This window comes from Cavia porcellus, unplaced genomic scaffold, assembly GCF_034190915.1.
Source record: "Cavia porcellus strain 051 isolate PalLab524CR breed Dunkin Hartley unplaced genomic scaffold, mCavPor4.1 scaffold_7, whole genome shotgun sequence".
Taxonomy (NCBI): domain Eukaryota; kingdom Metazoa; phylum Chordata; class Mammalia; order Rodentia; family Caviidae; genus Cavia; species Cavia porcellus.
Genome location: NW_026947490.1, coordinates 74,161,469 through 74,188,699, shown reverse-complemented (window position 1 = coordinate 74,188,699; position 27,231 = coordinate 74,161,469). Strand labels below are relative to the sequence as shown.

The 27,231-nt window shown below is 39.7% G+C and overlaps 1 protein-coding gene across 1 annotated transcript in view; it reads right to left on the bottom strand.

Moving 5' to 3' along the window:
* Nucleotides 1-780: 780 nt before the first annotated feature.
* The window catches only part of Wdr27 (WD repeat domain 27), a 241,592-nt gene continuing 215,141 nt past the window's right edge, over nt 781-27,231 (bottom strand). Inside the window, exon 26 of the mRNA XM_063253857.1 lies at nt 781-1,094. Within this exon, the coding sequence (XP_063109927.1) occupies nt 1,044-1,094 (51 nt within the window). The 3' untranslated portion in view covers nt 781-1,043. The remainder of the gene's footprint in view (nt 1,095-27,231) is intronic.

Here is a 27,231-nt window from a genome sequence, read left to right as displayed (position 1 = left end):
CGACTGCCTGCTTGCAAGGCAGGTGCTTATGCCGCTGAGCTAAATCCCCAGCCCCTGTATTGAAAATAAATGCATAAACATATTTAAATAACTGCGCTATAGAAATTATAGTCATTCTACATTTATTTCTCAAAAATGGCACAAGGATTTACTCATATGCATGTTCAGTGTGAGAAAATTCCTGTAAAGGCTCCAGGAGCCCCCAGGAGGTTATTGGGAGGTAGTTAATCTCTTTTCCTTGAGAAAATCGCACAGGTGGAGCTCAGCTGCCCTTCAGGTGGCTCACTCCCCACCCCGTTTCATGGAAGGGCAGGATTGTAGGAGGTCTGGACCCTTTAGCAGGGCTTAGGAGCCCTCCCCCTGCATATCGCTGCGGCCTTGGAACTGAGGATGTCCCGGAAGTATCCCGAGTCTTTTAAGATACCGTAAGGATTTGGCTCTGGGATGTTAGTGGAGTCCTAAAAACACCGCTGGGATCTGAGGCACCTGTCCAGGCGGTTGGGAGGACTCAGCATCAGGTGGCCGGGTCATCAATCACAGCAGCAAAGTCTGGGAGCCAGGATGTGCACTGTGATGTCCACTGGGATGGCCGCAGCTCCCCAAGGAGAGCACAGCACATGCAGCAGGCCTAAATGTATTCATGTATTCTCTCTCTCTCTCTCCTCTCTGTCTCCCTCCCTCCCTCAATATTTCCCTCCCTTTCTACTTCTCTCTTCTTTCTCTCTCTCCCTACTTTTCTTTTTTCCTCCCTCCTCTTCAAACTCCAATGACGAAACAAACGCTACTTTATTTTTTATTGAAGAATATTCTGCTTTAACTTCAGTCTGTGCAAAAGCACTAGGAGCCATTCCCGCTGTTCAAGGAGGGACCCTCAAGGGATGGGGACACTCAGCCAGCCATCAAGTTAGTGGGGTGCACACTGGGCAGAAGGCCTTGTGGAAAGGGACTCCAACAGCAAGCCCACACCAGTCTCCGCAGTGAGGTGCTGAGGCTCTGTGTTCCCACTATGCTGCACCCTCTCTCCTGGTGCCTCCGGCCAACAGTCACTCAGGCAAGAACAGCTGGAGTTTCCCATCTAGGGTGGCTGTGACGAGCTGTAACGGGAAATAAAGTGCCAAGTGGCTGCAGGCGTCTTTCACTGATGCAGAAACTTATAAGAAAAGCAAACCCAAAATAAAGACTTTCCTTATTTGTAATTTTCCAGACCATAGACCAAAATACACTAAAATAGTAACATCTACCAACACGTTATATAGGATATTTATACTTGACTAATTCAAACTTTATTTCATTGCTATGTTAGTATTTTAAGTGTGCTGGATAGTCAATCTGTTTATAGTGAACAAAATTTCATAAAATATTTTTTTCAGTTAATTTCTTTGATCTTTAATGTATTAGAGAAACACCTGTTTCATTTCTTTAAATGTTTCCCCTACTGTTTATTATGTTTGTAGCCATAATGTTTACCTTCCTTGTGGGGAATTGCACAGGTACATAGTACATCTTAATTCCCTTTTTCCTTTCTCTTCCACCCCTCCCTCCCTCCACCCATCCTTCTGTCCTCTTTTATTCTTTTTTGTGCATGTTTTCAGGGCATAATGCTAATCTCTTGTGTGGAGTTGGTACGTGGACATGATTCACCTTGATTCCTTTTTCGTCTCCTTTCCCTCCCTCCCTCCATCTCCTGATACCGTGTCCCTTTGAGAAAGATCTTGCTCCCTAACTCCCAGCATCCAGTTTCTATTTTGCTCTTCATTTATATTCTGAGTTTCTCTCCTTGGAGAAACCGTGTGATACCTAAGCGTGTGTGTCTGACTTATCCACCTCAACATGATGATCTCAAGGTGCATCTACCTTTCCAGAAATGACTCATTTATTTTTTTTATGGCACAGCAATAGGTCTTTGAGTGTACATACTGTATCTTCTTTATCCATTCACCTGTTGATGGACAAAGTCTGTATATTGTCAATCAATTACAAGAGCTAAACAACAAATGACAGGAGATAATTCTGGGAGCCTCAAGGACCCTACTCTCCAACTGCTCAGTAATCACTGGCAGAATATGTTTGCTATAAGCACTCAAATTCTGAGTTCTATTAAAGGCTTGAAAGGTCTATTTGAAAGCTTGTACTATAAAATGCAAGTTAATCTTATCAGTTCTGATCTTATCACATTAGCAGGTACCTAGCTGCTGCCCTAATCCATGGCCCACATACAACCTTCACACAACTAGAAGGAATGAATACAGGCAAAAGAATCTTGTTCTCCAAAGATCAGAGGTCTGCACTCTCTAGTCACTTCCTGCCACTATAGGTCAAAGGCCTATGTACCTTGCTGGTAATAGTTGTCACATTCCTCCCCATATTTCAAACACTCCCATTCAAGAGAAGGCACTTCTTGGGGATTTAAGTAGACAGTTTTGTTGATACTACATTCATTCCTCTCTTTTCCCCTGTTGTGAGCCAGACATTAAAGAGTAAGATACTCAACAATAATTACATAAGGAGGGCAATCACAGCTGAAGGAAAGGCTCAGAAAAGAACTGGAGACTAAGTTTATACCTCAGGCTGATCTCAGACACAGAGATGAGCTGAAGCAATCGAAAACACTAACAAAAGAAATCAAGGGGCTGTGTGGCACCGCCCTCCACCAACTCCTGCAAGCAGGCCCACACTGGACCATGTGGCACCCCCACGCCACCCTTTGATGTAATGGCATGATTATCTGTCAACTCCAAGATACCTCTATGTTTTGTTTCCTCCCGGCATGGAGCAAAAAAGGCAAGGACTAGCCAACTAACCCAATCCTGGATGGACAACACCTGGGCAGAAAAGGGAGCAACCAGACTCCACAATTCCAACAGTCCACTTGGGCTTCTGTCCTGTGGCTTACATCCAGCAGAGATCAAAAGGCTAATAATGTCTCCCGTCTATCAATGAGCAGAAGGACACACCTTGATCTCAACAGTAGCCACACTCTGGGGAAAATAGGTCGAGGAGCCTCTGAAGCATAGACCGTAAAGCTAAAGACCTGTGGAGAAAACATGACTGGCTGGATCCCAAGACTGAAGAACTTAGAAAAAAACTCATTCAAAGACACTTGTTTACTGGAATCACAGTAGAAAAATTTTCAAATAAGGGAATAGATTTTAACACACAGATAAGTGAATCATATAAAACCCCAAATAGCCATGACCAGAAAAGTCTCCACAATACATCATACTAAAATCCCAGAAGTCCAAAACAAGAAGAGAATCTTAAAAGCAGTTAGACAAAATCAATGAATTACTTATAAAGATAAACCTATTACAATTACAGCAGACTTCTCAACATAAACTTTAAAAGCTAGGAAGGCTTGGAGTGACATTTCAAGCTCTAAAAGAAAAAAAAAATTCCAACCCAGGATGATATCTTTCAAAATTGGTGGAGAAATAAGATATTTTAATGATAAAGAGCATGTAAAGAAATGGGCATAGAGGTGCACACCTATAGTCTCAGGGCTTGGGAGGCTGAGGCAGAAGGATTTCTGTTAGTTTGAGGCTAGCCTGGACTGCACAGGGAGTTGGCCAGCCTGAACTATATAGTGAGACCCAGACAATAAAAAAAAGAAAGAACCTATGCCAGCACCCCCCAAAATTCTCAAGGATACCCTAGAAAGAGATGATGAAGTTAAAAACAACAAAAGATCTAACACAAAGAATTTATCAGATAGAGCAAGCAGGTAAATGAAGGGAAAGACAGAGAATTGCCAACATGAAAATAAAGCAATAACTCAGTACATACCAGTAATAACTGTCCATGTCAGTGGTCTCAAGTCCCCAATCAATTTCTCCAACCAAAAGACACAGACTGGCAGAAAGGATCAAAAAACAAAATCCAACCATACGCTCCATGAAAAAAATCACATTTACTAAAAAGAAAGTCATAAACTAAAAATTAAAGAATAGAAAACAATATTACATACAGTAGGAACCTGAACAAAAGCAGGTGTAGCTATACTACATTCAGGCAAAGTGGACTTCAAGCCAAAACTGATCAAGAGAGGCAAGGAAGGTCACTACATATTCATCAGGAACAATTCATCAGGAAGAAACACTAATTATTAACATAAATATATACAACAAGCAACTTCATAAAACATATAGTCCTTCACATAAAAGACCAGATAAACATAAACACAATTATAGTGGGAGATCTCAATCCCATTATCACAAATAGGTCAACTAGACCAGTGATAGGGAACCTTTTAAAAACAAGTGCCCCCACTACTACCCCTAACCCCCTTACTTATTATCTCCAAGTGTCAATACTGTAATTAAACCTGATTACTGAGGCTTTCATTTAGAAAAAAGAATAATTCATGCACTAACATATTTTGTCTTAAATGAATAACAACACACATGCCATAGGTTTCCCATCACTGCTCTCCATGAAATAACAAAAGAATCCACCAAAAGATTCTAAGAATAAACAAATTCAGTAATGTACACACAGAATACAAAATAACACACAAAAATAAATAGCACTGCTGTACACTAATAATGACCCAACAGAAATAAATTAAGAAAAAAATACCATTTACCATAGCACCAAGACAAATTAAATACTTAGGAATTAACCTAAGGAAGTTATTTCCACTGGTGTGAACTAATTAAGCAGCTATTTTACATAAGATCATGGGACTCAAATCAGAGCTGCCTAGGAGCAAGATGTATGAATACAGCCCTGTTGTGAACAGGTTAAAGACCTCCACAATGAAAACTACAGTACTTAAAGGAGGATATCAAGGAGAACATTAGAAAATGGAAAGATGTCCCCTTGTTAGACAAAACCAATATAGTCAAAATAGTTACATTTCCAAAACTGATACACAGATTTAACTACAACCCCAGTCAAAATCCCAACAGCATTTTTCACAGAATTGGGGAAAACAATCCTAAAATTCATATGGAACTAGAAGAGACCAGGAATACCAAAAATGATCATGGGTAACAAAAGCAAAAACAGAGAACACACAATCCTGGACTCCAAGTTATATTGCAAAGCTATAGTGATAGAAACAGCACCACACTGGGAAAAAAGAAGGGCTAAAAACATGCATGTCTAAAGACAGCCTCTTTAATAAATGGTGTTGGCACTGGGGATTTAGCTCAGTGGCATAAGCGCCTGCCTGTCAAGCACCAGGTCATAAGTTCGATCCTTGGTACCAAAATAAATAAATGGTGTTGGGAAAACTGGATACCCACATGTAGAAGATTGAATCTAGTCACATAATTCCTATCATGCACCAAAGTAAAATCAAAATGCATCAAACAACTAAATGTTAAAACAGAAACACTTACCCTGCTGGAAGATAAAACAGGTAAAAATATTTGAAGTCATGGGCATAAGCAAGGACTTTCAGAACAAAAACCCAGTTGCACAGGAAAAAGTACCCAGAATCAACAAATGAAATTACATCAAATAAAAAGCTTTTGCAGAGCAAAAGAAACAACCAACAGAATGAAAGAATGGGGCAATTTTTTTCCAGCCACTCCTTTTACAGAGGATGAATATCTAGACTATATAAAGAACTCCAAAAATTATACTCCCCCAAATAAGAGGTCCAACTTAAAAAGGGCAAGTGAAAAAACAGACACTTCACAGAAGTACACATGGTCTATAAATACATGAAGAAATGCTTAACATAGCTGGCCATTTAAGAAATGCAAATTAAAAGAATGGCCATCATAAAAATAAATAAATAAGTACCACTAAACACTGGTGAGGCTGCGAGGAAAGGAATACTTGTACATTGTTGGTGGGAATGTAAACTAATACAACTACTATGGAAATCAGAATGGAGCTTCCTCAAAAAGCTAGAAATTATATTTGATCCAGATATTTCCCTTATCTTTCAGAAAGAGTTAATATCATATTTTAGCGATACATGGATGCTGTGTTAGCTAATTTCCTCTCACTGCTGGAACAAAATATATGGCACCTAAAGGGAAGGAAGGAAGGAAGGAAGAAGCAAGGAAGGAAGGAAGGAAGGGTATATTTGGCTCATGGTTTGTAGAAGTTTCAGTCCATACTTGGCTGGCTCCAAGGCAGAGGGCAACAGTTCATCACAGCCAGAAGACAGCAAAAGCAACAAGAACAAAGTGGAAGGAAGGTAGAGAGAAGACTTTCTGCCCCCTGTATTGTATGTAGGCCACACCCATAATTCCAGCACCGGACCATGAGTCATTCACAAACCCTAGAAGCCTGCCTCCATGACTGCTGAGGGTCTGGGGGACATCCAGACTCAACAGATACCCATGGTTACTGCAGCAGAATTCGTAACAGCTAAATCCTGAAAGCATCCTATATGCCCATCAATAGGTGAGTGAATACAGAAAATGATATATTTACACACAATCTAGCACTACTGTGCCATAAAGAAAAATAAACTTGATCAGTTGAAGGAAAACAGATGTACCCTGAGATGACAATGTTAAGTGGAGCAAAGCATACACACAAGCTTAAATATCTGTTTCCCTTCTATGAGAAGCTCAAATTATAAATAACACAATAAAAGGTAGATAAAAAATAGGGTAGTAGATTTTTCTCAAATGCGAGGGAGACCGAGTGATTGAGGGAGGAGGGAGAGAAGGGACAGGGGATTGAAAAGGCATTAAAAGTGTATTATACACATTTACCAACTCCAAAAGAGGACAGCAAACTTTATGTATTACAAACATGTACTAATAAGAACTTTAAAAAAATCAACCCCACAGGTGAGGGGAGCAATTTAATCCCAAAGTTATCTTATTACTATATTCAAATGTCGTTTTCAACAACAATCACAAGGCATACAAAGAAACATGAAAATACACCCTCTTCAAAGGAAAAAATATACAACAACAAAAACTTCTAGAAAAAGACATGATGGCAGAGCTCTGGTACAAACACTTTGAAAACAACTATTTTAAATATAGTCAAATAGGCCATGCAGACCCGGGATAGAAAGAGCAAGGCTACCCCAGCAAACAAGCCCAGTCTGGGAACCAGGGCCATGCGTGGGCCCCTGCCAGACTCGAACAGCCAGACACTAGCTCCTTCTGGCACGTGGGTTGGCAAACAAGAAGTATCACCACCACCACTGTAAACAACATGCTTATCTCGAGAAACGCAGGCTGTGATGGTAGCTATGGAGGTGAAATGCAATTGGATGCCTGTGGTGCTTTGGTGTTTCACTAACACTGCAGGTCTAGGGCCAGTGGTCTGACCATGGCTTCAGAGGATAGTGGTACGCAGTGTGACATCCAGGGGGGATCTCCTTCTGAGGGTGACAGCCATTGTTGATTTCCTATAATCTTGCTTTGGAAATCTGTATCACTTCTATTGTTTTGCTGGGTTGGGTTTTACTCTCTTTTGTTTTGTTTGATTATGTCAAATTCGATGACAGGAGCAGCTATTTCAAAGATAGCAAGATAAATTATGGTACCAATTTTGGATTTACTATAAGCTTGTTTTGAATTCCTTTATTGCATTCATTGTTTTGTTTTTATTGTTTCTATTCTATTCTGTTCTGTTTGATTTTTACTATGTCCAAAGTTATCTGCAGCTACTTTAAAGACATCAAAAAGTATTACAGTAACTATTGTTTATTTCATAATGTCTTTGAGGTCCTATATCTCTTACACTGGTTTGTTTTGATTGATTTTATTGTTTTACCCTCTTTAAAATAAAAGACAGTCAAATAAAGGAAGATGTGGATAAAGTTTTTAAAGATTTCTAAATAAAATGAAAATATCACTAAAGATAACTTTAAATAAAACAATAGAAATCATCAAGTCTGAAGGACATACACAAAAAAAGTTTGAATAGGTAAAGGACCCACAGAACATCAAGTTCAGCAATACCTTCATTGCAGGAGTACCAAGGAGAGTAGAGAGGAAAAGGCATATATAGAACATTCAAATAAAAAATGGCAGAAAACTCCCACATTTGATTCAATTCACAAATACAGACATTCCTCATTAAATGACTGAGTTCCATTCCTGCAACTAGGTCATTAAATGACTTGGTTGCTAAATGAGGAACTATATACAGTATGTACATTACAATATTCAAAACAAAGAAATGGTCAAAGAAAACTGCAACTTCACTTTGCTTTTATTTGTATAAATCTTAAATGTCATACAGTAATGTGTAAAAAACACAAAACCATAGTATCATAAAGTATAAAAAAGACACAGAGTCTCTATAAACAAGATAAAGAAGTATACAAAAGGGGCTGGATATTTAGCTCAGCGGCATAACCTTGCAAGCAGGCAGTCGTGAGTTCGATCCCTGGTACCGATAAAAAAAAAAAAGGAAAAAGACAAAAAAAAAGAAGAAGAAGAAGAAGAAGTATACAAAAAGAAGACAGCTCTAAGTCATGTGTAAGTTTAAACAGTCATTGAATGGGTGGGTCATTAAATGAGGAATGTCTGTATAAACACCCAAGAAAATGAACAAACCCTAAGTAAGTTGAATCAAAAGAGATCCACAGTAAGACATATTGTAATCAAACTCTGAAAAACCAAAACCAGACAGAACCCTAAAATTAACCATAAGAAAAGGTACTCATCAAATACAAAGGATCTAAATGAAATTATGAGAGAATTTCTCATCATAAACTTTTGAGGCTGGGAAGCAATGGGTTATTATTACTAAAAGGTCTAGAGGAAAAAGATATCAACCAAATAGCCTATGTGTAGCCATGGTGTCCTTTGAAGTGAGGGAAAGATAAATCCTGAAGGAGCTCATCGCCAATGCGACTGTCCTGCTAGAGGCTCTCAAAGGAGTCCACACAGGACAGAACAGGACACTGGTAAGTAACTCAAAGCCACATGACTTCATAAAGATCATAAAGATCTCAGAGTAATATAAGTATATAGGCAATGACAGAAGGTAGTATTGTTACGAGGACTTCGCACTTTTTGTATTCTACATGACTTAAAACACTTAATATATTTTTAAAAATCACATTATTGTAACACTGGTTTATAACCCAATATGTTTCCTTTACAACTTGAGATGAACACATTTAAAATATAATAAAATATACATTTAAAGTACAATTAATCATTTTTAATTTATGTTTTGGGGAACACAATATTAAAAAATGTGATTTTGTGAGTTCTATAGCTGGAAAAGGTGGAGACATATGTAAAGAAGCAGTTTTAATATCATACTAAGCTTAATCTGGTATAAATTCAAATTAGAATGCTTTAACCTTAAGAGGCAAAATTAAATCATCATGGTAACCACAAGTAAAATAGCTATAGAATATACACAAAAAGAATGAGAAATACATTGAAACATTTTGTTACAAAAATCAACTGAAAACAAGAAAGAAGAGGCAGCAATTCTGAAAACAAAAGACAGAAACCTAAAGATTGCAAGATATAATTAAGAAAATTATAGAATTAAATTCTTCTTTATCTGTAATTACTTTAAATGAAAGTGGATTAAACTCATCAATGAAAAGGCACAGGTTGGCCAGATGACACAAAGGCAAATTAGTAAGCTCTATATGCTTTCAGTGAAAAACTCACTTGAGATTCAGGTACACAGATAAATTAAAATTAAAAGGAAAGAAAAGTACATTCCATGCAAATAATAAGCAAAAGACCGCATGGATTGCTGCATTCACATCAGAAAAAAAAAAAGTCTTTAAGTCGAAAGCTTATAAGAAACACAAAAAACATTGTATATTTTCAATATATGCAGATGATATAATTAATAGAAACATTTATAAGCCTAATAAGAACCATCAAAATGTAAGCAGAAACTAAACATTAAAGGAAGAAATAGTTTTGCAAGAGATTTCAATACTGTCCTCTCAACAATGGACAGAAAACAACAGTATACAAGTAAACATGTGGAATATTTATATAATAAATGCAATCAGATATAACAGACATATACAAAGCACTCTACTAAATAAGAACAGCATATACATACTTCTCAAATGACTATGAGACATTTTCCTATATAGACTAGATCGCAAAACACAAATTAAATCCCAATATACTGAAAAAGACTGGTACACAAAGTAATTCCTGTGACTTCATTACATGATGTTGGAAGTCAGTAAATAGAGGTAAAACTTGTAAATGGAAAAATTGTGGAAATTAGATGTCATATTTTAAATAACTAAAAGGTCAAAGAAGAAATCACAAGAGAAATTTGAAAGTAAGTACATATGTGTTAAGATGATAATGCAGCATGCAAAAATACAGAATGCTACAAAAACAATGCTACAAGAGAATTTTATCACTATAAATGTTCATACAAGAAATACCAAATTGACAATTTCATTTTACAGGTTAAGGAACTAGAAAGAAAGAGCACACTGAATGTACGGCTAAAAGAAGGAAGGAAATAAGAAAGACTGAAGCAAAGATAACACGGAAACATTAATAGGCAAAAAGAAATCAGTGAAACTAAATACTGGTTGTTGGAAGATCAGAAAGAGTGACAAATTCTTGTCTAAACGCACTAAGAAAACAGAAAAGAGGATCACACCATCACTGAAAGAGGATGCAGCTGTGCTGGACAAATCCCTGGAATATCCTTCTGTGAGAGCCTGGGTGCCCCATCTGCCATGGGTGTATTATCCAGCTGACAGGCAAGGAAGGAGGAGAGGACCAAGACAAGGAGGAAGATGAATAGGAAGAGGAAGGTTAAAATAGAGTAGATAGAGACTTGGAGTGGATGGCACTAAAATCGGTGGATGAGACAACTCCATTCGATAGTGATGAGATCTTGTTCTAGGACCAAGAGGAGGATGAGCCCCAGGTGGGTGATGCGGGGAACTGGGAGAGTGTAGACGATAGATGGGACTATGAGAAGTTTTAGAAGGTATATATGATTTAGAATTTTTCTGAAGAAAACTCATACTAGTTAATATGCCAGGAACTATTTTGAAATGAAGGTCAACATTAACCAGGGCAAGGTTGTGTCTGCAGTAAATTCTTTCCTGCTAGCAACTGATTCAACACGAAGTTTTTTTTTTAAATCTATTTTATGATCTAGCTTTTTTACTTTTAGAGGCACTAAGGAGGGGAACTGTTATTAGACTTAAGAACGAGGGTGGTAATTTTCAAAAATATAAAGAAAAGGCATTTTTTTTCTAATTCCACAAATGGTATCAGTGGATGTAGGGACCGTACAGTTTATAAAATCATATTTACTGCTGTCATGTTTAAAAGCAAAAAGCTTACCTTTCAGAATATAGGAAATATAGTTAGAAAGAATTTGAAAAAAACAAGAAACCTTGGAGCTGTCACTAAGGTAATGATAGATTTACATGACTAAAAGGCTATTCTTGGGTTGGGATGTAGTGCACTGATAGAGCACTTCCCTAGCATGCACAAGACCCTGGGTTTAGTCCCTGGCAGCCCCCTAGTGTTGGGGGCTTTTAGCCAGGTTTGTGCTGAGAATCAAGAACAAAGGGCCCAGCAGAGTGATTTACAATATTTTGAGAAAGCATGCTGCAGTAAAGTTGTGGCCTACAAAGATGGGAAGAGGAGGAATAGAGGAGAAAGAGGAGGAATAGAGCCAGGTATGTCACAAGAGAATAACAGAAAAGATGACCTGAGGGCATCACAAGAACCAGCAGGACACTACCACTTGCAACCTCAGAATCACAAAAGTAAAAGACTGTGCTCTGAGAAAACAGTCCCAGAGCACCATGCTCCAGAATGGCAGTGGTCTAGGGAAGTTGTTACTCAGATTTGGTTCATAGGCATTGGACGCCTATAACCAAAAGAGAAGAAAACCTGGCTACTGCTCCAGCTGTTGGCAGGCCTTGGCATAATCTATGTGTCACTGTTTTTAGGTGAGTGTAGAATACAAGAGTTGTGTGATCAGAAAGGCTTCCACCCAGAATGCCAGGCAGTGTGCCCCTGAGAAGGCAGTGTTGACGCTGTGAGGGTAAAGTCAAAGGTGCAGTGAAGACACTAGAGGTTTGGAGAAAGGCATGAATATAGATCACCTGAGGAAAACTGCAAGGTAGAAGCAGGGTTGGCCCAAAGGGAAGTCAGAGGAGTTACAACCACTGGCACTGCCATGGGGGCAAAGCTACCCAAGCCCTCTGGAGTTCAAAGATTACCTCAGATTGCTGCAGGGGAACTATGGCATTTAACCTCTGCCCTGCTGGATTTTGGTCTTCCTTTGTTCCCATTGCTTTCTGTGGCCCTCTTTGTAACTTTTGGTATGGAAATGTCTATCTTGTGCCATTGAATGTTGGAAATCTTTAAGTTACTTTTCATTTGTACAGGGGTTCACAGCCAAGAGTTTGCTGTACATATCAGAGGAGAGGTTGAACTTGGACTTTTCAACAATGCTAAAACGGTTATGACTTTGGCAACTCTTAAATGCCTTTTATATAAAGGGATGTATGTGAGTCTTTGAGGGTTGAAATGTTAGGCCTTGTATCTAGGTGTCCCCCCCAGAGCCTCATGTGGTAACAGGTGGGGCTTTAAAAAGGTGGCTGGATCTAGGATGTGTGTGAGTAGGCTGACTTTTCTCTTTTAAATTTTCACTGACACCACCCATGAAGATGGAGCCCTCCTGGCCTAATTATCTTCTCAAGGTCTTACTTCTTAATACTTTTGTCATAACAATTAAATTCCAACATCAGTCGTTAAGGAAACAAACCTTCAAATCACGTACCATATATGAAAAACTCAAGCATGATCATCATATTAAATAGTGAATGAAACTTTTCTCTAAACTAGGAACAAGGGAAGGATGCCAAGTTTCACTTCTATTCACAATACTGGAAATTCAACCCACAGCAATTACACAAGACAAAGAAATTAAAAGCATCCAAATTGATAAGAAGATAAAATTATTTCTGTTCACAGATATGCTCTTACATAGAAAAAAACCCTAAAAATTCTCCCTAAAATACCTATCAGAATAAATTAAATCACCCAAGTATCATGATACAAAATTAACACACAAAGCTCACTTTGAATTTTTATATGCTAACAATTGCCAGTTTGAAACTCTAATAAGTAAATTATGAAAACAATTCCATTTCCAATAGCATCAAAGAATGACATATTTAGGAATTAAACAAAGAAGTCAAAGAACTGTCCAACAAAAACTACAAAATAAGACTGATATAAAAAATACAAATTAATGAGGCCATGTCCTGGGTTCATAGATCAGAAAATAATATCATCACAATTTCTGTATAAAAGCTATCTAAACATTCAGTGCAACTCTCTTAAAAGCATAATGACTTTTTCTTGCAGAAGTAGAAAAAATTCTTTTAAAAATTCATATGGAATTTCGAGGAATCTAGAATAGTCAAAATAATTTTGGAAAACAAACTGAAAGACTCACACTTCTTGATTCAAAAGTTACTTTAAAGCTGTAGTAATCAGAAGAGGATGGTACTGGCATAAATATAGGCAAATATATTGAAGAACTAAAGTGCCAAGAGATAAATCATTGTATATATGAGTAAGTTTTTTAAGAGTGCAAAGATGATTTAATGGAAAAAGTGATCTACAAAAGGTACTGTAAAAGGGTTGATATCCACATACAAAGGCATGAAAGTTGAGTCCTTAACACCACATACAAAAATTAACTCAAAATGCTCAAAGACCAAAGTGTAAGAAATATAATAAAGCATTTAAGAGTAAAAATAGGAGAAAAGATTGATGGTATTGGTGTGGCAATGCTTTCCTGGCTATGACACCACAAGAGAAAAAATTAGTGCCAGACCTAGGACTTCAGATGAAGTTCCATTGCTCCAAACCCACTCTGAGTGACCACATCTGGTTTGCATCACAGCTGATGGTCACCAGCAGAACATCTCAGATCAGCTCTGCGATTATGTGAGCTGCTCTCTTCTCTTGCCCAGTCCCATCCTCCATCTTTATAGCTCATCTTGCACACATCTGCAAACACATTTTCTAAGTCACTTCATTACTTCCCTTAGTATTATGGCCAAGAATTTTAAAAGATCTACTGGTCCATTAAGAACAAGCAGACATGGACCCTCAACCCCGTGACCCTCCTGTCTTTCCGTCTCTCTTCCAGGTGTAGGAACACTCCAGGTGTCTGATCTTTACTGGATCCCCATCCTGGCACCTGTAAGCAGTGGACTGTCGTGCCGTCCGTATTGCTAGCACCTCTTTTTTGTCCCTTCCATCTTCCCACTTACACTGTTTTTACTGTTACTATGGTAATGCAATAGAATAAAGTTTTAATATTTGACTAAATTTCATCTTGGGATTTCAGCTAGTATTTTGGTAGATAGATATCAGGTAGTCACTGGGGCTTAGTATACCCACTGGCTTGGATACTGAGACAAGACACACAGGGATAGAAGTATGAATTTTGACTTTTGATTTTTAGAAGTTTGTGTTTTAGAAGAGATAAAATATCTACAATAAAATTGTCAATATGAAAAACCTTGCTGCTTCCATTCTGTTCCCACAAACTTAGATTTTGTTTTTCAGAAGACTCTCTAGGTTGGGGGAGAGAGCCAGGTCTGCTACTGGGGCCTCGATACCTAGTCTTTGCTCATCACTTGCTGAGCCTTGTCCTGAATAGGCAGGTAAAGGACCGCCCGCATCACTGTGGGATCTCAAACAAAGGGCTGCTGCTCTATTCTGGAGATAACAAGGCATAGGATTCTCTGTACCAGTGTGTAGAGGTCACTGTGTGGCCTGCTGGGACCAATGTGCTCTAAGAGTCCCCTGGCCATGTGTGGTAGGGGCAGGCAAAACCCCGTGTTCCACTCCTAACACCCACATGCTTTGAAGGCTGCAATTAAGCTCAGCTCTTCGGGGACCTTTGAGGCATTGTAACCAAAGAGTAGAGGCAGATGTCACAGGTTTGGGACAGGAGGATTAGGCACTCTTCCTCTGGCTCAGAATGCAAGCCCCCTTACTCCAAAAATCACAAACCACCCCAGGGGTCCAGTGGCATGAGGGACTGGAGCAGACCAGAACTGATAGAGGCTTCCTCAACCCCTTTAGCATACAGAGGCACACAGCACAGATGTAAATGCAGAGTCACATTCTTAAGCTCCTGGGAACACAGGCCAAGGACACCATGTCAGGTCAGAAGTCAGGGTGCACAGACTCTGCTTCTCTCAGGGTCCTGAGTCTCCAAGAGGGGACAGCTTCGGGGCTCATAATACTGTGCTTTGGCAGCCAGCACACTCACACAGGTGCCTGGAGTATAACAGCTTTTCTAAAACAGTCCTACTTCTTTGCTAGGACATTAATTTTGGACTATTCCAATAAACTCAGATGGTGTCTAAGTCAATGCTGTGGCTATAACAACTTCCTGAGGCTGGATCATTTCTAACACTATTTTTGCTCACAGTCTGGAGAGTGAAATGCAAAGTTAAGATACTGGCAGGTATAGTACCTGGTGAGGTCAGAAGCTCCTGCTTCCTTGGCTGAGACCTCCCTGCTTAGCCTCTCTTGGAAGCTTGTCCCTTAATACAGTTATGCTGGGTGTTAAGTTCCAACATACAAAACAAGAACACAAATATTCAGACCACAAGAGGTGCCGTGTCATCATCCGTCAGTAGCCTCCTGGTTTGACTATTGGTTGGCTGGGCATCTATGGACCTATGCTTTCTGACATAGTCACTTTCTCGTGGCTAGAACACAATACCTGACAATCACAGTGTAAAGGAGGAGACGTTTATTTTTGCTCATATTTTTAGCCCACAGTTGGCTGGTTCTAGGGCAAGATAGTACTGCAGAGGAGCATGGCAGGAAAAGCTACTCATCTTCTGGTGGACAGAAGGCAGACTAGCAGTGGGGAGCCGTGGAAGGAGACATACCTTCCAGGTTATGCCCCCCGTGACCTGTCTCCATCATCCAGGGTTCACCTCATAATGTCACATTCAGACACAGTGTCCCTGTGATTCAACATCTTCACAGGCCTTGCCTCAGAGCATAGGAAACTTTTATACAGAGACAGTTCAGATCCAAACCATAAGATTTGCATAAATAATTAAATGACAATGGCAGTATGGTGATGAGCACTACTGCCATGTCATTAGCTGACCCAAACAGCAAAAACAAGAAGAGGACATTTTCAGTGCTTATTACATACATGGATTCTATGTATTAGTGTACACAGGCCAACTCCTGTGTATAATATGTGTATACACGTATAGAGAGACACAGCCACATCCATACTTACAGCTGATCCTCTGTATCAGAGGAAAGGCACCCATGAGTTCAAACAAATGGGAACTGAAAGTATTCAGAAAAATATGAGTCTGCAGTGAACATGAACTGACTTTTTCTTGTCACAATTCTCTAAACACAAAACTACGACTTAAACAGCATTTACATTCTACCAAGTACAGAAGTGCCTCAGTGCAGGAACTTAATTTGGTTTATGATTTTGGAGAAGATGACTGTGTTTGTGTTTGTGTGGAAGATGGCTGTGGTCCTGTTTTTCACCCAATTCCGAATCTGTTAATGGAAACAAAATCTTTCCAAATGCTTTTGTTTGAGAAGTGAATTGTTTAAAAACAGAAGTGCTGATGAACTGAGGTATTACTGTATTACAAATAATCTAGAGATGATTTATGCACATGGGGAGATGCGCAAACATTCTATGCAAACAGAACACCAATTTATTTAAAGGACTTGAGTGTCTGTGGATTTTGGTATGTGTAAAGGATTCTAAAATCATTCTCCCAAGAAATAACCAAAGAAATAGTGTATACTCTCTTTTATGTCAGAAGCAAGACAGAAAAACATCTAGGACATTTATTTCTTGGTCAAAATTTTTTAATACCTTCCATGGTTTCAGTGTGGCAATTATAAACAGACTCTCAAATCATACTTTGCTTCCATATATATTTTCTGCACAACATAGCCAAGTCAAGGAAACTCTCCTTACCTGAGTTTGGGCCCGGTAGTTGGGTAGTGATGCTTCTTGTGTAGAAGACAAGAAAGTTGGTTTAGTTCATGTCTCTAAGGCATCCCTAAGGAGCCAGACACAGAAGACACTCTATAACACTGAGTGTTACCTCAGGACAAAGCAGATCACACACTGAGAGACATACAAACGCTATGAATTTTCAGACAGAGTGTGGAATTTACAGAATTCCCAACAGTAATTAGCCAACAGTTAGAGAGTAGGATTTGGCCTGTGTGCACAGACTGTTATGGAGGGAGCACTTAATTCCTATTTCAAAAGCTAAAAAAAAGTCTGATTTTGTGCTGGAGCAAAATTACACTTACTTACCAGTTCTAGAATAATTTCACACATAAACACACACATTGTATTTATGTGAAAAACCTGTCGTTAGCTAAATGTTATCAGAGAGAATAATGTTAAGACATATGTATTTTGTACTTTTTGAATAAAATCTATTTGTTCAGAATAACTAGTCTGCAAAGCACAGCTCCAGAAGTTATACTAATCTATCTTGGAACACTAACAACTCTTTCTTAGGCAGCTGTTAGACAATACAGAAATATTTTTCAGATAGCTTGGCAGTTTTATTTCCAAACTCTAGAGCCATTAAGACAAAAGGAAAAAAATCAAAAAAGGCAATGAAGTCCAATGAATAGACACATTATTTCTTATTTATATGAATTTAGATTGAATCTGGCTAGGATTCAATGTCCAGTCCCTAAACAGAACCATCAGATCCTTAAGTCCCCAGGTCTCTCTCTACATTACTGAGCTGCATGAGAGCTCCCAGTACCCATCTGTGTTAGTGGCTCTTACGTGTTGGAATTCCAAGATATCTCACTGCAATACGGGATCCCCAAGGCAAATGATGCTGGGTTTCTGCATGAGTCCTCATGGATAGTCACTAGTGGTGGCCAAGGAGGAGACAGGGTCTGGGAAGGAGGCTTGCGGTGGTAGCGACCTGAGGTCAACAGGACAGTGCTGAGCTTCAGCTTATGGAAAATGGAGTTGCAGGAATGCAGTGGAGTCATTTGCAGGGAGTTTTAAAAACATGGGACATGGAGGACCATGATTATATAAGCCTGGAAGTGGTCCTTGAGTATGGTAGACCCAGAAGAAAAGCTCTGAAGAAAACCTGGCTAATATATGGCTTTTACAATCATCAACAGAACTGGGTTCAATTTCCAGAGAACCAGGTGCTGCACCAATTATACTGTAGCACCCCCATTCCAAATGAAGGGAAATAGATCTTCACACAGAGGCAAGAGTCTATAGTCAATCAGGCCAAAAGAACAGCACTAGAAAGACACTAACTGAAGAGATCGCCATACCAGCAAAAAGTTTTTCCACTATGATGACCTGTACCCCTCAGAACACACACACAACACACACACACACACACACACACACACACACCAAAAAAATGAGAAAACAGGACATCAAAATGCCTCAAAAAATTCCCGACTCTCTCAGAACTGATCTATGTGGAGAAAATCAAAAGCCAAACACTGGAATCATAAAGTAACAAAAAGGAAACAAAAAAACAGATCATTAATGTGCTTGGTGAATTCAAACCTGACACAACGACATATATAATGGACTTGGGAAAAATGAAAAGTGTAGAAGAGACACAAATGAAAAGCTAGCTGAGCAGAAAGAAATGACTAAAAACATATGCAAGCAGTTTAGCAAAGAATTAGAGTCCATGAAAAGGTCTCAAACAGAAACCGAGGAAATACAAATTTCTTTTGCAAGCATGACCAGCAGACCTGCCCCATGTGAAGATAGAACTAGAAGATAGGATTGATCTAAGTGAACACATATTCAGATTTTTGCCTTAAAAACAGCAAAAGAACATCAAAAAATGGATCCAACAACTTGGTGATGATGCAAAGAAGACTAAGAAAATGAATTAATAAAATAGCAGAAGATGGTAAAAATGACATAAAAAACGTGTTTATAGAAATTGTAGCAGAAAACTTTCCAAATGTGGGGAAAAGTTAACAATTATATAAAACCCCATATAGCCATAACCAGAAAAACTTTCTCTACAACACATCATAGTCAAAATCCCAGAAGTCCAACACAAGAATAGAATCCTAAAAGCTATTAGATATAAGTAACGGATCATTAAAAAAGGCAAAACCATTAGAATTACAGCCAACTTCTCGATACAAACTGTAAAGGCCTGGAGAGCTTTGAGTGAAGTGTTTCAGAGCCTAAAAGAAAACAACTTTAACCTAGATTAGTAGACCTTTAAACATTAATGAAAAAATAAGGCCTTTCTATGATAAACAGTACCGTCAGAAATTAATAGCTATCAAGCCAACACATCAAAAAAATTTCACCTATATCTTAGAATAAGACAATGAAGTTAACAATACCAAAAGGTGAATGAAATGAATACCCAACGTAGGTTGAGCAGTTAAGCAGTAAAACAAGAAAATGATGCGATGACAGGACTAAGCCAATATATTTCAGTGACAGCCTTCAATGTGAATGGGCTCAATCCACTATCTAGTGACAAAGACTGGCACATGGTAACAGAAACACAAGATCTAGTGGCATTGTCATGACTTTTATTTAGATGTCCTCCAGAGACACATGGACTGACAGGTGGGTTATGGGTGTGTAATGCTGACATTAAGTATGTGTGATACCTAAATTGGTTCAGCAAGGTTCTGGGTATGGACAATGGAATCACCAATCCATGGGTGGCACCCATCAGTAGCCTGGATGGACAGAAAGAAAGAAAGAAAGAAAGAAAGAAAGAAAGAAAGAAAGAAAGAAAGAAAGAAAGAAAGAAAGATTTACTGCCTGCTGTCTCCTGCCTTCTGCCTGCTCTGCCATGGTTTGTTTTCTCTGTGATGCCCCCTGCCATGCCACTCTGCCTTGGCACTAGCCAAGTATGGACTGAAACCTCTACAAGTTGTGAGTTAAAATAAACCTTTCCTCCTTTAACTTGTAGGTGTTGAGTATTTTGTCTCAGCAGTGAAAAAGTAACACATAGTCTGTATATAAGAAACACATTCAATACAAAAGAAAGGAATAGATTAAACTCTTGATAGGATATAAAACAACATTCTATGAAATAGAAGCTCCAAAGCCAGCTGGACCACCTGTCCTATTTTCAAACACTCAACTACAAGCCAAAGTTGATCAGAAGTGGCAAAGGTGACTACATATTGTTCAGGGGAACAATTCAACAGGAAAAAATAACAATTATAAAAATATTTGCTTCATAAACCAACATACTGTACTACATAAAACCAACACTATCTGACATAAACAATCAGATAACTATCAACACAATTATGCGAGGACCTCAATACACCATTAGCACAAACACAAACCAATTATACAAAAAGTAAATGAGCAAAGCTAATTCATAACCTAACTTTAAAAGTGTTTAAAGCACTATTGAGATCATGATACTACTTCCATAATTGTAAAATAAATTATTTTAAATTAATTTAAAAAGTCAATGAAGAAGTATCAGAATTGAATGACAGCTTTGAACAAATGGATTTAATTAAACATCTATAAAGTGTTCCATCCTATTAACATCAGAATACAAATTCTCAGCAGCATACAGAACATTCTCCAAAACAGACCACATAATAGCCATAAAAAATGCTTATACTATCAGATCATAGTTCAATGCAGCCAGAAAGTCATGGTAAAAGAAAACAGAAATTATGCAAACACATGGATATTTAGCAATATGCTCCTGAATAATAAATAGGTCGCAAAAGAAATCAAGGTAAAACTTAAGACAATTCCTATAATCACATGATAATGCCATCACATCATGAGCCTACAGGACACATGAAAGCAATCCTAAGAGAAAAGTTTCCTGCTGTGAATACCCACTGTGGTGGATTAACTAATGAGCAATGTGGACGTCCAGCTGAACTGAATCAGCATGGTGCTGGGTGTGAAAGGCCCACACAAAGACTGTTGCCAACAGCATAAGAAGAGAACTAGAGGGGAAGATGTGCTTTTGCTTCTCCTGGAAAAGTGTGTCACACTGGCTTTCTTGAAATTCAGTTCTCATCCTCACAGCAGCTCCGGTCCTCACTGTCGCTGAGGTTGGCTGAAGTTCTCTTTGCGGGAGCTCTGGTCCTTACTCTGAGAGTTGCTTCCTGGCTCCAGTGCAGTTCCCTCGGCCTGCTGGCATAGATCCTGCATCCCAATAGGGCAGACTTCATAGCCTCCATCACTGACCTTTGGGCCTTTCCAGTGCACAACCTTGATATAGACTTGCAGGAGACATTGTCATGGGCTCTAGGCCTCCAACTGAACTCATGGAGGACACTGCTGTGGGATTCAGGCCCTCAGCTGGATTTATTGGTTTTTTTGTGTATGTAGAGATCTCTCACTTTCTTTAGCATTTGACTCTTTTGGTGAATATTATAAAATAATTATGTGTTTTATAGTATTATAAAAACAAATTATGTGTTCTGTATTAAATCTTTTCCCTTATAAATCTAGACTATGACCCCCACATCAGAAAAACAGGCTGAGCCCAAATAATTAACATAATAATGCACCTCAAGGTCCAAGAAAAAACAGAACAATTCACATCAAAAGCTAGTACAACAAGGAAATTATAAAGATCCCAGTAGACATTAATGAAGTGAGACTACAGTAACAACATAAAGAATCAATGAGTTAAAGAGCTGGTTATTTCAAAGGACAAACAAAATAGACAAACTCAACCCATCTTACCAAAAAATGAAAGAAAAGACATAGTTGGCTATTATTGTTAAGAGTTTCTTGGTGGAGTTCTTTGAGTCTCCGATATAGACCAGCATGTCATCTGTAATGATAATTTGAGTTCTTCCTTTCCTATATATATATCCCTTTTATTTTTTTCTTTTGTGTGATTGATATGGCCACTGTTTCAAGAAGTGATGAAACAGAAGTGATGAAAGTAGGCCTCCTCATCTTGTTCGTGATTTTAGAGGGAATGTTGCCAGTTTTGTTTTTTTTTTTTTTCCTGCTTAATAAGATAAGATGATCTCTTTCTTTTCACTAACAGCTTTTAACATTCTGTTCTTGTGCTGAATTTCTGGGATCTTGATTATTATATGTCTGGGTGTAGATCTTATTTACAGCTAGTTGGAGTCCTATATGCCTCACTTATCTGCGTGCCTGATCCTTTTCTCATGTTGGAAAGTTTCCTGCTATTACTTCTGTAAATAGTCTTTTAATTTCATTAGTGTTGACTCCTGCTTATTCACTGATACCTATCACTCTTAGATTATGCTTGTGTCATTTTGCAGCTGATAAATTGTTATTTCCTGATATCTTGTTATTTTTAAGAGATCTTTCCTTTCACAATCACTAGCTGCGATCCTGTCTTCAAGGTCTGCAAGGCTATCTTCAGTCTCTTTCAAGCAGTTTTTGCAGCTTTCAATAGACTTTTTAATTTCCTGGATGAAAGAGTTTTGGCCCAGACAGGACACTGTAGCTGGAAAAGCCTCAGCCGGAACCAAGGAGGCCTTATCTCCCCCACCCCTAGGAGTTTACCTAAGTCTCTATCTCCCCCACCCCTAGGAATCTACCTCTGGTGCCAAACTAGTACCAATGGGCTGCCTATGCATCCCTAATGCCCCTCAGGCACCACTCCTAAGCTACATGTATGCCCCCACTCATGTTCCACAGAGAGATTGCAGACCCCTGGGGGAGATGCCGCGCCCCAGGGGATCGGGGGTCTCTCCCCGCATTCTCAAAATAAAGGTCATTTATATTTCATACTTATCTTTTCAGCTGCTGCCGGTCCCCCACAGTTCTATCGCTGGATATCTCTTAGTTTTTGTCTTGTGCAATCGTAACGCTTTTCTATATTGTTCATTCAAGGTTTCCATCATTTTCCTATGCTCCTTTTTTAAATTTATGTCATCTTTAGATATGCTGAGCAATCCTTTCATTGTGATTCTTTGTGATTTCTTCTTTTACCTGATTTATTATTTCTGAATTGATTACTTTTGCAGTCTCATGAAGTTGTTTCTTTACTTTAGTTGCTATTTTCTTAGAGATATGTCACTTCCATTTTCTTCCATGAGCATATCTCCCAGACTTGTTCTGTGTGGGCTGGAGGTCTGAGATTGCCTTTTACACCTTTGTCTTGACATTCTTTTAGGTTCCTCCCAACAAACTGGTTGGGGGACCCCAAAAACTTCCCATTTTGGCTGCCCCTCCATGGTATAGGTAAATAGGATGAGCATCTGGTCTTCTGATCCAGATTTACAGGGAGGTAGCAGGGTACAGAGTGGGCTTCTCCAAACCTGTGCAGCTACACTGGGGATTTCCCAACAACCAGATGTGTGTGGAGGTGGGGCTGCTTCTCTCAGCCTGCCTGTTTACAGTGGGACTTGCACAAAGGTGGCAGACACACCATGGTGTGTTTGTTTGATTTTCCCAGTGGGTGATGGCTATCCCCAAAGAACCCAGGGCCTTCAGTGTTGGCCCACAGGTGCACAGGTCTTATCTGGCTGCATGTCCCTGCTCCTGCTGGCTGCCCACAGAAAGGAGCCTTCTGGTGGCAGCAGCTGGCTGGCAGAGGTGGATCTGTTGGCTCTCTCTGCCCTTGCTTGCTGCCCTCAGAAGGAGCCTTCTGGAGCCAGTGTCCAACAGGTGGTGGCGGATCTGTCTGGTTCTCTCTGCCCATGCTGGCTGCCCTCAGAAAGGAGCCTTCCAGTAGTGGTGGCTGGCAGGTGCAGATGGATATGCTCCCTTAGTTCACTTTAAGGAAAGGTTTGTGCTAACATTTATTGGGGAATTTTTTATGCCCATACCTTGTACTCTCAGTAACTTCTTTTAAAGATAATAATATGTGATAATATTGCCATCCTCCTATTATTTTTTTATGAAATTTTGTTTTACTTTTTCCATAAAAGACTAAAAATAAAAAACCTTTGACAAAATCCAACATGCATCTATGATTTTAAAAAGCCCTAAGAGGAGGAGCTGGGCGGATCCGGAGTCCCTGCAGAAGCCCGTTCCTTTGTCTGAAGGACTGAATACTTCTGCAAGCAGAGAGGCATCGCAGCTTCCTGAGGCACCTCAGCCTGTGGTGAGTGCCCAGCACAGTCTGCCCAAATCTCAGACTGTTCCGGACCCCCCAGGCTTCTGGGTGCAGAGAAGTGGAACAGTGGGTTAGAGGCCACTACAGCTGCCTCCCCATCCCCCCCCCACCCCCCCCCCCCGGCTACACTTGGAAGTCTGCTGAGCTCCTGACGGATGGGCGGGCCTACACTAACCCCCGAGCCCAGCCGCACCTAGCCATCTCCTGCAGAGGAGGAGCTGGGCGGATCCGGAGTCCCTGCAGAAGCCCGTTCCTTTGTCTGAAGGACTGAATACTTCTGCAAGCAGAGAGGCATCGCAGCTTCCTGAGGCACCTCAGCCTGTGGTGAGTGCCCAGCACAGTCTGCCCAAATCTCAGACTGTTCCGGACCCCCCAGGCTTCTGGGTGCAGAGAAGTGGAACAGTGGGTTAGAGGCCACTACAGCTGCCTCCCCATCCCCCCCGGCTACACTTGGAAGTCTGCTGAGCTCCTGACGGATGGGCGGGCCTACACTAACCCCCGAGCCCAGCCGCACCTAGCCATCTCCTGCAGAGGAGGAGCTGGGCGGATCCGGAGTCCCTGCAGAAGCCCGTTCCTTTGTCTGAAGGACTGAATACTTCTGCAAGCAGGGAGGCATCGCAGCTTCCTGAGGCATCTCAGCCTGTGGTGAGTGCCCAGCACAGTCTGCCCAAATCTCAGACTGTTCCGGACCCCCCAGGCCCGCTACAATTGGAAGACTGCTGAGCTCCTGACGGATGGGCGGGCCTACACTAACCCCCTAGCCCAGCCGCGCCTAGCCATCTGCCTGCAGAGGAGGAGCTGGGCGGATCTGGAGTGCCTGCAGAAGTCCCTTCCTTTGCCTAGAGGACTGTGGATATCTCTGCAAGCAGGGAGGGATCACAGGCTCCTGAGGCACTGTGGCCTGTGGAGAGCACCCTAACCCGGCTGCAATTGAAGAGCTGAGGATCTTCCAAGGGGCAGGTGGGCGCACAGTGTCCCTGAGGCCCAGCTTGTCTGGAACTGCGGAGTTCTGAGCAGGCAGGGGAGGGACACTGGTTCTGCAGGCCCAATGGCTTGGGGTAGTGCGGTGTCAGAGGCTCAGTAGCTCCAAGCATAGAAGGGGATTTTCAACAGATCCTGAGGAAGCTTTCAAATAACACTTGAAACACAGAAATATACAAAATGACAAAACGAAAGACCAAATTACAACCTCAAACCTCCAGCCCATCTCAGGAAACCCTAGGAGCAATGTATATAGAAGAAAATATATCCCATCCACCTCATATATCGGACATAATAGCTACTGAAGTTGACAAACAACTCCAGGAAGCTTTAAAGAAATTCAAACTCGAAATAATCTCCCAGATAAAAGAAGAAATGATAAAAGAAATGAAAGAGATTCTAAATATATCTAAAGAAAACACAGATAAAAAATTGGAGGAACTAAACAAAAAGATAGAATCCCTAGACGAGCAATATAAGAAACAAACAGAATACATAATGCAGATGCACAGAGATATACAGGAAATAAAAAACTCCACTGAAAGTTGTAAAAACCGCCTTAATGAAAGTGAAGATAGAATTTCAGACCTTGAAGACATGATTGCAGCTAGTGAACAGGAAAGGAAAGATCTTTTAAAAATAACAAGGAATCAGGAAACAACAATTCAACAACTGCAAGACGATGCAAAGAAGAATAACATAAGAATGATAGGGATTAATGAAAGAGAGGGAGACAACATAAAGGATGTCAAGCGGATATTTAGAGAAGTAATAGCTGAAAATTTCCCAAGCATGAGATCAGAAACTGACATCAAGATCAGTGAAGCATATAGAACTCCAAACACTCATAACCAAAATAAAACTACACCCAGACATATAATAATCACCATCCCAGAAATCCAACACAAGAATAGATTACTAAAAGCTGTCAGAGAGAAAAGACAGATCACTTATAAAGGAAAACCTATCAGAATCACAGCAGACTTCTCAGCACAAACGATAAAGTCAAGAAGAGCATGGAGTGAAATATTCCAGATCCTAAAGCAAAATGATTTCCAACCAAGACTGATATATCCTGCAAAACTATCATTCAAAATAGATGGTGCAATACGATACTTCCATGACAAAGAACAGCTGAAGAACTTCATGAACACCAAACCGACCCTGCAAAAAATATTGAAAGACAGTTTAGATACACAAAGGAAAAAACCACTAAGCAAAGCAAATAATTAAACAGAACAGAAAGATAAAGATGCAACAGCAGAGAGATAAGATTCCTACAATTAACCAGCATTTAACAATAATAACCATTAATGTAAATCGTCTCAATGCACCAATCAAAAGAAACAGACTAGCAGAATGGATCAAGAAACAAAATCCAACCATATGCTGTTTACAGGAAATCCATCTAACCCAGAAGGATACTCACAGACTGAAAGTCAAAGGATGGAAAACAATTCTTCATGCAGCAGGAATCCAGAAAAAGGCAGGAGTAGCCATTCTGTTTGCAGACAACGTGAACTTTAAACCAACAATGACCATAAAGGACAAAGAAGGTCACTACATACTTGTAAGGGGAAAACTCCAAGAGGAAGAGATAACTATCTTAAATATATACGCACCAAACTCCAGAGCACCAAGTTATATAAAACAATTATTAACAGAAATGAAAACTCAAATTATCAGTAACACAATTGTAACAGGAGACCTTAATACGCCATTGACACCAAGAGACAGATCAACCAGACAGAAAATGAGCAAAGAAATAACAGAACTGAATCATACCTGTGAACAAATGGGTTTGATAGACATATACAGGATGTTCCACCCAACAACATCAGAATACACATTCTTCTCAGCAGTACATGGATCATTTTCTAAAATAGACCATATATTAGCTCACAGAACATATTTAAACAAGTGCAAAAGAGCTGAAATCATCCCTTGCATGTTATCGGATCATAGCGCTCTGAAATTAGAAATTAATGATAAAAGATACTGCAAAAATCCCACAAACACATGGAAACTGAATAACACACTCTTGAGTAATCAGTGGGTCACAGAAGAAATTAAAGAAGAAATCAAACAATACCTAAAAGAAAATGAAAATACAGATACAACTTACCGGAACCTGTGGGATGCAATGAAAGCCGTCCTGAGAGGAAAATTTATTGCACTGAGTTCCCACATCAGGAAAACAGAACGAATACAAATAAATAACT